The sequence below is a fragment of the Canis lupus genome, chromosome 12 (assembly GCF_048164855.1).
Source record: "Canis lupus baileyi chromosome 12, mCanLup2.hap1, whole genome shotgun sequence".
NCBI classification, from domain to species: Eukaryota; Metazoa; Chordata; class Mammalia; order Carnivora; family Canidae; genus Canis; species Canis lupus.
Window position 1 is genome coordinate 3,322,387 of NC_132849.1, and position 13,771 is coordinate 3,336,157.

The 13,771-nt window shown below is 42.1% G+C and overlaps 1 protein-coding gene across 1 annotated transcript; it reads right to left on the reverse strand.

The window, feature by feature from the left end:
- Positions 1–2,589: 2,589 nt before the first annotated feature.
- Positions 2,590–3,742, reverse strand: LCE6A (late cornified envelope 6A). The gene is given in 3 exon segments (XM_072771329.1): positions 2,590–2,754; positions 2,892–3,141; positions 3,565–3,742. Coding segments are annotated over 2 exon segments (405 nt in total). The 5' UTR covers positions 3,132–3,141; positions 3,565–3,742.
- Positions 3,743–13,771: the final 10,029 nt, after the last annotated feature.

Here is a 13,771-nt window from a genome sequence, read left to right on the forward strand (position 1 = left end):
AATGCGAAGATGTCAAATGTAGACCTCTGTGAAGAAAAATAATGATAGAATGAATCACTGGGGTTTTTATTTTCTTTTTTTTTTTTTAGATTTTATTTATTTATTCATGAGAGACACAGAGGGAGAGGCAGAGACACAGGCAGAGGGAGGAGAAGTAGGCTCCATACAGGAGCCTGATGCAAGACTCAATCCTGGAACTCTGGGATCACATCCTGAGCTGAAGGCAGATGATCAACCGTTGAGCCACCCAGGCATCCCATTTTTTGTTTTTTGTTTTTTGTTTTTTCAGTAGAAAATTCAGAATCAATTTGATACAGACTAAATAGTGTAGTATGCAATAATACATAAGATGAATAATTAGCAAAGGGAATCCAAGCACTGATTAGGGAATCTGAATAGGCCAATTATTAAGTAGTACTCTTGTTAAAGAAAATTTTTTCTGTCAAAACTTCTTTCTTTTAATTGTTTGGTGAATATCCATTTTCAATAAAGAACAGAAGTTAAAAAATAGACAAAAGAGACTCATATATTAAGCTTTGCACAATCAAACAAATATTGATATTTAGTTTTTTTCTTAGGGAAATGAGATTTTACCCCAGAATTCTCTCACACAAATATAACTGAACACCTAAAATCAAGAATATTTAAAACTTATTAGCTAAATATAGAATTTCTATCAATGGTATATCAAAATTCATAAGGCAGTGCTTTATACAATAAATAACATCCTTTTTCCCTCAAAAGGAGAAGGCATTTAATATATTTTTTTAAAGTATAGATTTCATGACAGCAAAATAGATTGATACCTGGCAAGTTTCTCAAAAAGCGTACCCCCCCAACAAGATAGATTTTTCCTATAGCTAGAGTAATTTTTTAAAAATTATTTATTTATTTGTTTGTTTGTTTGAGAGAGAGTGAACCTGTGGTGGTGTTGCGGGGGGGGGAGGGGGAGCGAGAATCTCAGGCAGACTTTCTGCTAAGCCCAGAAACCCATGCAGGACTCTATCCCAGGACCCCGAGATCATGACCTGAGCTGAGATCAAGAGTCAGATGTTTAACTAACTGAGTCACCCAGCTGTCCCTAACTAGAATATTTTTTTAAATACAGTACTCACTCTTGTTCTTGAGCAAGAAACCCTTTTCCCCAAAATGATTTTCTTAAATGGAGGCATTTTCATTGCCTCTAAGATGCAATCTTCCTGGAGAGGGCGAAAAAAATCTTCATAGTCTTTGACAATTTTAGAATTCCAAATCTAAAAATTTATCTTAGGAAAGTTACTAAGAATAATCACCAATGAGAACATTTCTTTTACTGTTGTTTAGACAGTAAAAAAGTGGAAGCAATATAGGTACCCCAAATCAAGGAACTACTTATACAACTCATGGTATGTTCACACAATGGACTATAATAGTGTTGATCAATATTAATTAGCATGGAAGAGAATTGACAACTGTACTGTCAAGTAAAAAATAAGATTGCAAAGTATTCTGAACTGATCCCATTTTGTGATTTTTAAATAAAGTTTGGAACCAAATCCTGAAGTTATTAGCTGTGGTTATTTTTAGGTGATAAGATTTTTGGTTGGTCTTAATCATCTTCCTTATGCATTAAAATATCTATAAAGATGTTTTATACATGGCATTCATCATTTGTTTAATGAGAAAAATTACACATTCAAAATTATAATTATATAAAATTATGCTTTATCTATATGTCTATATAGAGAGATATATCATCATAAAGGCACAACCAGGTTCCAGCAGCCAGGAGGATTGCTAAGCTCTGGAAATGGGCATCTTCTGGGGCAATAGAATCCATTGGACTGGGTACTTAGTTAATAACATATTTTCAGTTTCCACCTGAAAATGAGAATCAACTAAATATTATTACCTGGAACTTATATTGATATACAACTGTGTTGAGCCTCAAGCCCACCAGGCCCCTCTACTTTACCTCAGGTCCTCCCCACCCCAGGACAACAGACCCTAAACATGGGCCCAGACTGTCCCCAGAGGGACAGTCCTTTGGGAGCTGAGATTTCATACCTGGCTTAAGAGCTATTTCATATAATCATCTTACTCCTGGCAGTCTAGCTAAGTCAAAATCCACATCATTGGCAAGTATCCCAGTTGTACACGAAAAGTATCATTTCTACCTGGAAAGTTGCTCATCTTTGTTCCATCCCCAACACCAGAGTCAGCTTGTCTTTAAAAGCCTTGTTGAAATGTTACCTACCTTGGAGGCCTGCTCTCTGCTTCAGATCTCTCCTTCTAATGAAACCACTTTTGATCTAAACCATCAGGATGAGTCTCTCTCTCCTGTCCTAACTTTTGTACTCTTTCCCCCTTTGAGTTCACAAAAAGTGAGGGAAAAAAGTATGTCAGTCACCTTAGAATTACATTTATTAGTCTGCATATTTCAATCTACAATGTACATTGATTCTCCCACTAGACTGTAAGCTTTTCTAGAACAGAGATAAACCTCCTATTACATCTGGGAACACAGAGCACAGTACACAGTAGGTACTCAACATGTTTGTCACACAAAATCTTTCAGTGTGAGGATTACACCATGACATAGGTTGATGGCTATGAGGATGCTGAGACAGAAATCTCAAACTGTGTGTCTCTGAAACACCACCTGTCAGCATCTTGGGAGGAAAGAGGGGCAGTATCCACCTGTGGAGACCTCAGTCTCTCCGGGGACCTCAGGGTTTGTAGCAGCCACAGCTCTGGCTGCACAGTGTTGTTGAGCTGAAGGGGAACAAGACAGAAGCAGGGGTGCAGCTTATGGGGACCAGGAAGTATTTCCCAGCCCAAGCTAGAGGGGGAGAGCCTGAGCTTCCCAGCCACCTGAGTGCAGAAACCTGGACGGGAGAGAGCAGCTGTACCTGGTCCCCTCAGCACTCCTTCTCCTTGATGTGGTAGACTGTGCCACCACTGAGGCAGCGGGGCTTCTTGCAGTGAGCCCTCTGAGAGTGGCCAGGGCTCTTACCCCCGGGTTTTAGGGAACCAGAATCACGCCCTCCTGAACAGAGGTCACAGGCAGCCAGGGAGATGTTTGGGCACTGGGAAGGTGAGTATTTGGGAGCACTAGGGGGCTCCCAGGATTGCTGCTTCTGCTGTGACATCAGTGGGAAGCTGGAAGGAAAAAGAGCATTCAATTAAGTCAGGGCCTTCGATATGTTTCTTTCTCTCTGGGCTAGAGCTGTCAAGATAAAGCTGGCATTTACAATCTGCAAAATCCATCCTAGAAGGGACAGAAATGGACCTGAGTAGGTAACAGGAGACCCACTCACCAACAACCCAGCTAATAACTTACTCCTCTTCTTAAACAAAATACAGCTGCCTACTTTCCCAGACCAGGATCCACCATGGTCAAGTGTAAAGGAGAAACAAATCTCTGCTCTTTCTTCACTCAGTCTTACTTTGCCCCCAGATTCCTAAGTCTGGGTGTATCTTCTCTGTTTCTTCAGCCCTCTGGCTTTCTCCCATTTTAAATCATTTGAGATCTTTTGTGGGGACCACCTCCCTTCCCTTCTCCCTGCCACATAGCTCTCTTACCTGGCTTGTCTACTCCTGGGACAGAGGCAAGAGGAGAGATCAGGCTGGTCTTGGCAGCATCAGAGTGAGGGATATACAAGTGTCTCCCTACCCAGAGGTAGCCTCACCCTAGAGGAGGATGTGTGGACAAATCATTCCAGGACTCTGGAGGCCTTTTATACATCCGCCAGTGAAGCCTTCAAGCTACACATTATTGGAGGGCAGCTGTGAGTGGACTATTTATACTGATGTTTCACAATCCCCAGGGCTGAATTCCTCAGGGTCATGCAACAGGATGTGAGCCAAAGGGAATCCTGTGTGAATGAGCGACCAGAGGCTGTGGCCTTCAGAGTGGCCTGAATGGGGTGTGTGCACTGGCGAAGTCTAGATGATATCTCTGGGGACCTGAAAGGGATATGATTACTGTGGAGGTCTCTCTAGGTTTGGTAGGGAAAGACCAAGTTCAATGCTACCCAACTCTAATGAAGACCCTTCTTGCACACTACCACCCTTCATCCATGCCTTCTATCACTCAGCTTAAGGCCACCACCTCCATGGTAATTTGCTTGGTCCATCAGGCCACATCCAAGTCCTCCCTCCTCCGAATGTCAGAGGCACCTCTCACAGCCTTTCTAGCTGCTCGTGACCAAGGTGACCTACATATTTGTCTTATCACCTTTATTACACAGTTCCTTCATGATAGGACCTTGTCTTTATCACTTCTAAATTCCTAGGACCTGATACAGTCCCTAACATAAAGAAGATACTCATTAATATTTGTAGAATGGAATAATCTTTGTGCCATTAAAATAGATTTCTCATTTTGTGAGAATAAAAAATAAGAAAAAAAAAACCTGACTCATTTTTGTTTTGTGGCTCAAATCCCAGCCTCTTGCATTTACCATCCATACCTAAAGTCTTCTGGGAACACCCTTTCATAAATAGTACAGAGAAATTGGTGGGCAGACTGCACCTTACAGAGCAGGCTAAGAAGTGTGGAGAATAAAACATTCGTAAACCCTGCTACCTGTTAATGTAAAGGGGAATTGTTTATGTAATTATTGAGAAAATCTAAGGAAAAGCTTTCCACAGAGTGAAAAATGTTCATTTATCTTTTATGAAAATTGATATCAGCACATGTGGGCTGTGCTTAGGGTGGGAAAACTCTCATTGGAATATAGTCCCTCACTTCTAGAGGCATCTGTCTCAGAACCACAGCCTACATGCCAGCAGAGTGAAAAGGTCTGTTAAACTCCTGATGGTAGGGACAATGTCTTGCCTACCTCTGTGTTCTTGGTGCCTAACACACAGTAGGGACTCAGGAAACAAGTGAGTAAGTTAAATAGATGAGTAATTACAGGGATATTCTGATTATAGGGGCTGTCCTTAAAGACTTGAAGTCATACATAGGACAAAGGTAGGCAAAGTTGGGGTGTGGGGGGGACAGATAAGGAACTAATCAGGATAGAGGGTGAGACAAGGCCAGAGGAGCAGCTGCTGGAGCAAACCCAGCAGGACAAGACTCTCAGGGCCTACCTGCTTCATCTGGGAAGGTCCCCGGGGGAAGTAGGCTTTGACATGTAGCTTGGTTGAAGGGAGGAGTCCGTTTAAGTGAAATAGAAGGTGGGAGATGGTATGAAGTCTTTCTCAGCCTGTTAGAACAGGATCCTCAGGAAAAAGCGCCTGAGTTATGGAGCCTCAGAGATCCAAGCCCTTTTCCCCTTACTTCCTTCTCCCACTTCTCTCTCCTCCTCCTCTCCTTTTCTCCTTGTCAGGCATCAGAAGGAGTCCTAACTGTTCCTCAGAAAGGTGTCACAGACACTAAGTCCTGAGAGGGTCTTATACCAGGGATTCCTTTTCCCCACTTGGATTCATACCACATAAGCCCATGCTCTGATACCTCATGCATCTCAAATGCATTTCCTTGAGGTTAACTAACAAACAACTGCCTAACCCTCACTGCCCCTACCCAAGGGCTAAGGGCTCTTCCTGAAGGGTCTTCTCTGGGTGAAGATCCCTGCTTTCTCTCCAGTTCCCCCAGACCACTCCTCATAATTCCTGCCCCCTAAAGTTTCAGATCCTAGTCATTTTCAGCATAACAAAGTTCATCATGGTTTTGGGCATTGACTGACCGGAATTAACACTTTCTGTGCAGGAGAGCAGAATTTAGCATTGCCTATTCCCTGAAGTGGGCCTACTTGAGGACCCTGAGTGGTCCACCCTCTTACTAGACCTCCAAGTTCAGTGATTTCCAGTTCAGGACCCCAGACATGTGCCTCCCTACAGTGCCACTCCATTTTTCTCTGGCTCAGGTGTCTACGGGCATGATTCTATAATTGGATATTTGCTAAGCACTTACTGTGTCCTGGGTACAGTAAGAGCCCCACCTCATTCTTTAGAGCTTTCACTCTAGAGATAATGCAGACACATTATACATTAATAGATAACACAAGACAGTAAGTGAAAGATAAGCAAACAGAGGCAGGTAAATTCTGGTTGTGGGTTGAAAATGGAACTAGCCAGGTTAAATGTACCAAATCAGAGTGATAATATTTTGAATGCTGTTGCTCTTGCTATTATTAGCATCTCATCCTAGTCTGGGGACCGGAGTCCATTCCTGAGAATTATCCACCCCTTCTCATTCCTAGTCCTAATATGTGACTGTTTCTCTGAGCAACAGATGTCTTCCTTCCTTCCTTCCTTCCTTCCTTCCTTCCTTCCTTCCTTCCTTCCCTCCATTCTTTCTTTGTTTCTGGATGTCTGTCTTTTTCTTTCTTTGTGCTGGTTCTTCTTTTGATAACATCCTTCCCCTCTTCTCTTTGCCTTTGAAAAATCTTCCAAGGACCAATCTAAATCCTATCTATGTCCTCTGTAATGGGTTCAGACAATGCCTGAACAAGAAAATCTTTTGGAGGTTTTACTGCTTGTCTTACATGTAATTTATTATTGTGCACATTTTAAAGTAAGATTATAAACATTTCAAGCATGAGGCGATGTCTCATATATGTCCTATCCTTTTTCAGTGTGTGCAGTAGTTCATTACACATATCAGTTATTAGGTATTCAAAAATCCCTGTCACCAATATTTACAAAAACAATTTACAGAATGCTTTCCATATGTTGTATCCTGAGTCAATTAATTTAAGATGTATGAAATTTGGGGATGAAGAATCTTTAAGTCTCAAAGAAAATCTAAACCAAACTGAACCAAAGACATTATAAGATGACTTACAGAATGACAATATGAAGAGCTACTTGGACACTCTCCTCAGCAAAACAACCATAACTGTTGACAATTATTTGAAAAGAAAAACATTTATAGTCCCTATAAATTATCCTAAGCACATACACCTAGCAAATAAAGAAACTTTTTTTCTTTTTGAGAGAGAGAGCAAGTGCACAAGCAGAGGGAGGGGCAGAAGGAGAGTGAGAGAGAGAATCCCAAGCAGACTCCATGCTCAGAACATGCAGGGCTTGATCTCACAATCCTGACATCATGACCTGAGCTGAAATCAAGAGTCGGACATTTAACTGACTGAGCTACCCAGGTGCCCCACAAATGAAGAATTTTTTATTCAAGGAAATCTACTAAGTTTCAGTAAAGCCAACATTTTGCTTTACATCTCCAGCTCTACATTGCAGAGGCTATACCCTAAGACAATGAGGCCAAGACATGGAAGCTCCCTTCTTCCACCCAGCTCCCACTGGAAAGGCAGGCAAAGATTCTACCTTGGGAACAAGGAGCCTAGAATACTGGGATCCTAATCACCTTTGCCCCAGCTCACTTGTAGGATAGAAAATCCATGATGGAGAGGCAATTTAAGAAGACTGGGGGGGGGGGGGGCGCGGGGGCGGGGCAAGATGGCGGAAGAGTAGGGTCCTCAAGTCACCTGTCCCTACCAACTTACCTGGATAACTTTCAAATCATCCTGAAAACCTACAAATTCAGCCTGAGATTTAAAGAGAGAACAGCTGGGACGCTAGAGAGAGAAGAGTTTGCACTTCTAACAAGGTAGAAAGACAGATAAATAAATAAATAAATAAATAAATAAATAAATAAGAATCAAGTGGGGGAGGGAGGCCCCTGGAGGAGCCGGACTAAAGCCGGGCAGCAAGAGCCTCCAGTACAGGAAAGCCCAGTCCCGGAGAAGCAGGAACTTTAAAAATCTGCACCGGATTCTTCACCAAGGAAAGGCGCTGAGCAGGGAACTCGGGCAGGACCCCAGGAGGGGCAGTGGGGCCCCCAGGTTCCCGGAGTCCCTACCAGAGGAAGTGCACCCCGGGGGGGAGTGAACACACACCACGGGCCGAGCTCCCTAAAGGGCTGGAGTGCCACCCAGCGGGGCCCCAGGAGCAGCTCAGGCAGCGGCGCAGGCGGGGGCTCTGCGGGGAGGGGGCTGCATGCCCCCAGGAGCGAGATTCCAGTGGCACAGGCCTGGGATCTCAAGGCGCCCAGAGACACAGCCCAGGATTCGGTGCTCCCGCCAGGACAGGTGGAGGCAGGGAGGGCACAGGACAGCGAGGACGCTCCTGCCGCCAAGGCCCCCGAGCTGTGCAGATTGGCACCGCCTGCCCCTGGAGCATCCCGGCCAGCGCAGACTGGGAAACTGCGGTAGTTACTGTAGGAGCTGACTCCAGGGCTGGAGAGCTGGCCACTGCCACTGTTGTTGTTCCTCCGTGTGTCACCTTGTACCTGGGACAAAGCAGGGCTACCAGGGAGCAGGGGCTTCACAAGATAAACAGCTCCCACTGAGCTGCACACTTGGCAGGGGGGGGAGCAGCTCCCCCAGATGCACACATGTGAGAATCAGCAATGCAGGCCCCTCCTCCAGAAGACCAGCTGGAAGGACATGGAAAGAGCAAGTTCTTGGCCGAGCAGTGATGGAAAGCTCCAGGGGAAGTCGAGGGATTTACAGCATATAGAAACAGAGGATACCGCTCCTTGGTTTTTTTGTTTGTTTGTTTTAGGGTTTTTGTTTTTGTTTTTTTCTTTTTTCTCTCTTTTCTTTTCTTCCTTTTTCCAGTACAAGTCATTTTTAGCCACTCTGCACTGAGCAAAATGACTAGAAAGAAGAACTCACCACAAAAGAAAGAATCAAAAACAGTTCTCTCTGCCACAGAATTACAGAATTTGCATTACAATTTGATGTCAGAAAGCCAACTCAGAAGCACAATTATAAAACTACTGGTAGCTCTGGAAAAAAGCATAAAGGATCAAGAGACTTCATGACTGCAGAATTTAGATCTAATCAAGCCAAAATTAAAATTTAATTAAATGAGATGCAGTCCAAACTGGAGGTCCTAACGACGAGGGTAAATAGGGCAGAAGAAAGAGTGAGTGACATTGAAGACAAGTTGATGGCAAGGAAGGATGCTGAGGAAAAAAGAGAAAAACAATTACAAGGCCATGAGGAAAGCTTCAAGGAAATAAATGACAGCCTCAGAAGGAAAAATCTACATTTAATTGGGGTTCCAGAGGGCACTGAAAGGAATAGAGGACCAGAAAATGTATTTGACAAATCATAGCTGAGAACTTCCCTAATTTGATGAGTGAAACAGGCATTCAGGACTGGGAGATAGAGAGATCCCCCCCCCCCCCCCGAAATCAATAAAAAACGTTCAATACCTTGACATTTAATAGTGAAACTTGCAAATTCCAAAGAGAAAGAGAAAATCCTTAAAGCAGCAAGAGAAAAGAGATCCCTAACTTATATGGGGGGAAATATTAGATTAACAGCAGACCTCTCCACAGAAACCTGGCAGGCCAGAAAAGGTCCTAAATGAGAAGAGCATGCAGCCAAGAATACTTTATCCAGCAAAGCTCTCATTCAGAATAGAAGGAGAGATAAAGAGCTTCCAAGATAGGCAGAAACTGAAAGATTATGTGACCACCAAACCAGCTCTGCAAGAAATATTAAAGGGGACTGTATAAAAGAAAGAAGACACCCAAAGAAATAATCCACAAGAACAGAACCTGAATAGGTATCATGATGACACTAAATTCATATCTTTCAATAGTAACTCTGAACATGAATGAGCTTAATGATCCCGTCAAAAGACTCAGGGTTTCAGACTGGATAAAAGAGCAAGACCCATCTATATGCTGTCTACAAGAGACTCATTTTAGATGTAAGTACACCTAGAGCCTGAAAATAAAAGGTTGGAGAACCATTTACCATTCAAATGGTCCTCAAAAGAAAGCAGGGGTACTTATCCTCATGTCAGATAAATTAAAGTTTATCCCAAAGACTGTGGTAAGAGATGAAGATGGACACTATATCATACTTAAAGGATCTATCCAACAAGAGGACCTAACAACCATGAATATTTATGCCCTGAATGTGGGAGCTGCCAAGTATATCAATCAATTAATAACCGAAGTTAAGACATACTTAGATAATAATACACTTATACAGGGAGACATCAACACAGCACTTTCTGCAAATGACAGATATTCTAAGCACAACATCTCCAAAGAAATAAGAGCTTTAAATGATACACTGGACCAGATGGATTTCACAGATATTTACAGAACTTTACATCCAAACGCAACTGAATACACATTCTTCTCAAGTGCACATGGAACTTTCTCCAGAATAGACCACATACTGGGTCACAAATCAGGTCTCAACCAATACCAAAAGATAGGGATTCTCCTGCATATTTTCAGACCATAATGCTTTGAAACTAGACCTCAATCACAAGAAGAAATTTGGAAGAAACTCAAACACTTTGAGGTTAAAGACCATCCTGTTAAAAGATGAAAGGGTCAACCAGGAAATTAAGGAAGAATTAAAAAGATTCATGGAAACTAATGAGAGTGAAGATACAAACCATTCAAAATCTTTGGGATACAGCAAAAGCAGTCCTGAGATGGAAATACATAGCAATACAAGTATTCCTCAAAAAACTGGAATATACTCAAATACACAAGGTAACCTTGCACCTAAAGGAACTGGAGAAAAACAGCAAATAAAACCTACACCAAACAGAAGGAGAGAGTTAATAAAGATCTGAGCAGAACTCAATGAAATAGAGACCAGAAGAACTGTAGAACAGATCAACAAAACCAGGAGTTGGTTCTTTGAAAGAATTAATAAGATAGATAAACCATTAGCCAGCCTTATTAAAAAGAAATAAGACTCAAATTAGTAAAATCACGAATGAAAAAGGAGAGATCACTACCAACACCAAGGAAATACAAACGACTTTAAAAGCATATTGTGAGCAGCTAAATGCTAATAAATTTGGCAATCTAGAAGAAATGGACACATTTCTGGAAAACCACAAAATACCAAAACTGTAACAGGAAGAAATAGAAAACCTGAAAAGGCACTAACCAGGGAAGAAATTGAAGCACTCTTCAAAAACCTCCCAAAACACAAAAGTCCAGGGCCAGATGGCTTCCCAGGGGAATTCTATCGAACGTTGAAAGAAGAAACCATGCCTATTCTACTAAATCTGTTTGGAAAGATAGAAGGGGATAGAATACTTCCAAACTCTTTCTATGAGGCCAGCATCACCTTAATTCCAAAACCAGACAAAGACCCCACCAAGAAGGACAATTATAGACCAATATCCCCGATGAACACAGATGCAAAAATTCTCAACAAGATACTAGCCAATAGGATCCAACAGTACATGAAGAAGATTATTCACCATGATCAAGTGGGATTTATCCCCAGGGTGATAGACTGGTTCAACACTCATAAAGCAAACAACGTGATAGATCATGTCAACAAGAGTAAAAACAAGAACCATAGAATCCTCTCAATATATGCAGAGAAAGCAGTTGACAAAATACAGCATCCATTCCTGATCAAAACTCTTCAGAGTGTAGGGATAGAGGGAACATTCCTCAGCATCTTAAAAGCCATCTACGAAAAGCCCACAGTAACATTCTCAATGGGGAAGCACTGGGAGCCTTTCCCCTAAGATCAGGAACATGACAGGGATGTCTACTCTCACCACTGCTATTCAACATAGTACTAGAAGTCCTAGCCTCAGCAGTCAGGCAACAAAAAGAAATAAAAGGCATTCAAATTGGCAAAGAAGAAGTCAAATTCTCCCTCTTTGCAGATGACATGATACTGTACATAGAAAACCCAAAAGACTCCACCCCAAGATTGCTAGAACTCATACAGCAATTTGGCAGTGTGGCAGGATACAAAATCAATGCCCAGAAATCAGTGGCATTTTTGTAGCAATGAGACTGAAGAAACAGAAATTAAGGAGTCTATCCCATTTTCAATTGGATTCAAAAGCATAAGATACCTGGGAATAAACCTAACCAAAGAGGTAAAGGATCTATACCCTAAAAACTACAGAACACTTTTGAAATAAATGGAGGAAGACACAAAGAGATGGAAAAATATTCCATGCTCATGGATTGGCAGAATTAATATTGTGAAAATGTCAATGTTACCCAGGGCAATTTATACATTTAATGCAATCCCTATCAAAATACCATGGACTTTCTTCAGAGAGTTGGAACAAATCATCTTAAGATTTGTGTGGGATCAGAAGAGACCCCAAATAGCCAGGGGAATATTAAAAAAGAAAAACCACAGCTGGGGGCATCACAATGCCAGATTTCAGGTTGTACTACAAAGCTGTGATCATCAAGACAGTGTGGTACTGGCACAAAAACAGACACATAGATCAATGGAATAGAACAGAGAACCCAGAAATGGGCCCCGAACTCTATGGTCAACTAATATTTGACAAAGCAGGAAAGAATATCCACTGGAAAAATGACAGTCTCTTCAATAATTGGTGCTGGGAAAATTGGACATCCACACGCAGAAGAATGAAACTAGACCACTCTCTTGCACCATACACAAAGATAAACTAAAAATAGATGAAAGATCTAAATGTGAGACAAGATTCCATCAAAATCCTAGAGGAGACAGAGGCAACACCCTTTTTGAACTTGGCCACAGTAACTTCTTGCAAGGTACATCTATGAAGGCAAGGGAAACAAAAGCAAAAATGAATTATTGGAACTTACTCAAGATAAAAAGCTTTTGCACAGCAAATAAACAGTCAACAAAACTAGAAGACAACCTACAGAATGGGAGAAGATATTTGCAAATGCCATATCAGGTAAAGGGATAGTATCCAATTTTTATAAAGAATTTATTAAACTCAACAGCCAAGAAACTAGCAATCCAATCAAGAAATGGGCACAAGACCTGAACAGAAATTTCACAGAGGAAGACATAGACATGGCCAACAAACACATGAGAAAATGCTGTGCATCACTTGCCTCAGGGAAATACAAATCAAAATCACAATGAGATACCACCTCACACCAGTGAGAATGGTGAAAAGTAAATGTTGGAGAGGATGTGGAGAAAGGGGGAACCCTCTTGCACTGTTGGTGGGAATGTGAACTGGTGCAGCCACTCTGGAAAACTGTGTGGAGGCTCCTCAAAGAGTTAAAAATAGATCTACCCTACGACCCAGCAATTTCACTCTTGGGGATTTACCTCAAAGATACAGATGCAATGAAACTCCGGAACACCTGCACCCCGATGTTTCTAGCAGCAATGTCCACAATAGCCAAACTGTGGAAGGAGCCTCGGTGCCCATCGAAAGATGAATGGATAAAGAAGATGTGGTCTATGTATACAATGGAATATTACTCACCATTAGAACCGACAAATCCCCACCATTTGCTTCAATGTGGATGGAATTGGAGAGTCTTATGCTGAATGAAGTAAGTCAATCAGAAAAGGACAAACATTATATGGTCTCATTCATTCAGGGAATATAAAATGTAGTGAAAGGGAATAAAGGGGAAAAGGAGATAAAATGACTGGGAAATATCAGAAAGGGAGACAGAACATGAGAGACACCTAACTCTGGGAATCCAACAAGGGGAGAGGAAGGGTGGTGGGCAGGGGGATGGGGTGACTGGGTGATGGCACTGAGGGGGGCATGATGGGATGAGCACTGGTGTTATGCTATATGTTGGCAAATTGAACTCAAATAAAAAAAAATAAGAAGATTAGAAGTGGTCAGCCCAGTGAACAGCCTGCTTATACAGCAAGGTAGTCACTCCAAGAGAACCAGACAACTGTCCCCACCCCCAGCTCCAGAGCAATGGCTCAAGATTGTGATGAGAGGAAGGGACAGGCCAAAAGAGGAGAGGACTCTGAGGTTCTCATCAAAGGAACTGTCTTTATTCAGAACAGAGTTTGCAGAAGTTCAGACCTAAAAACAC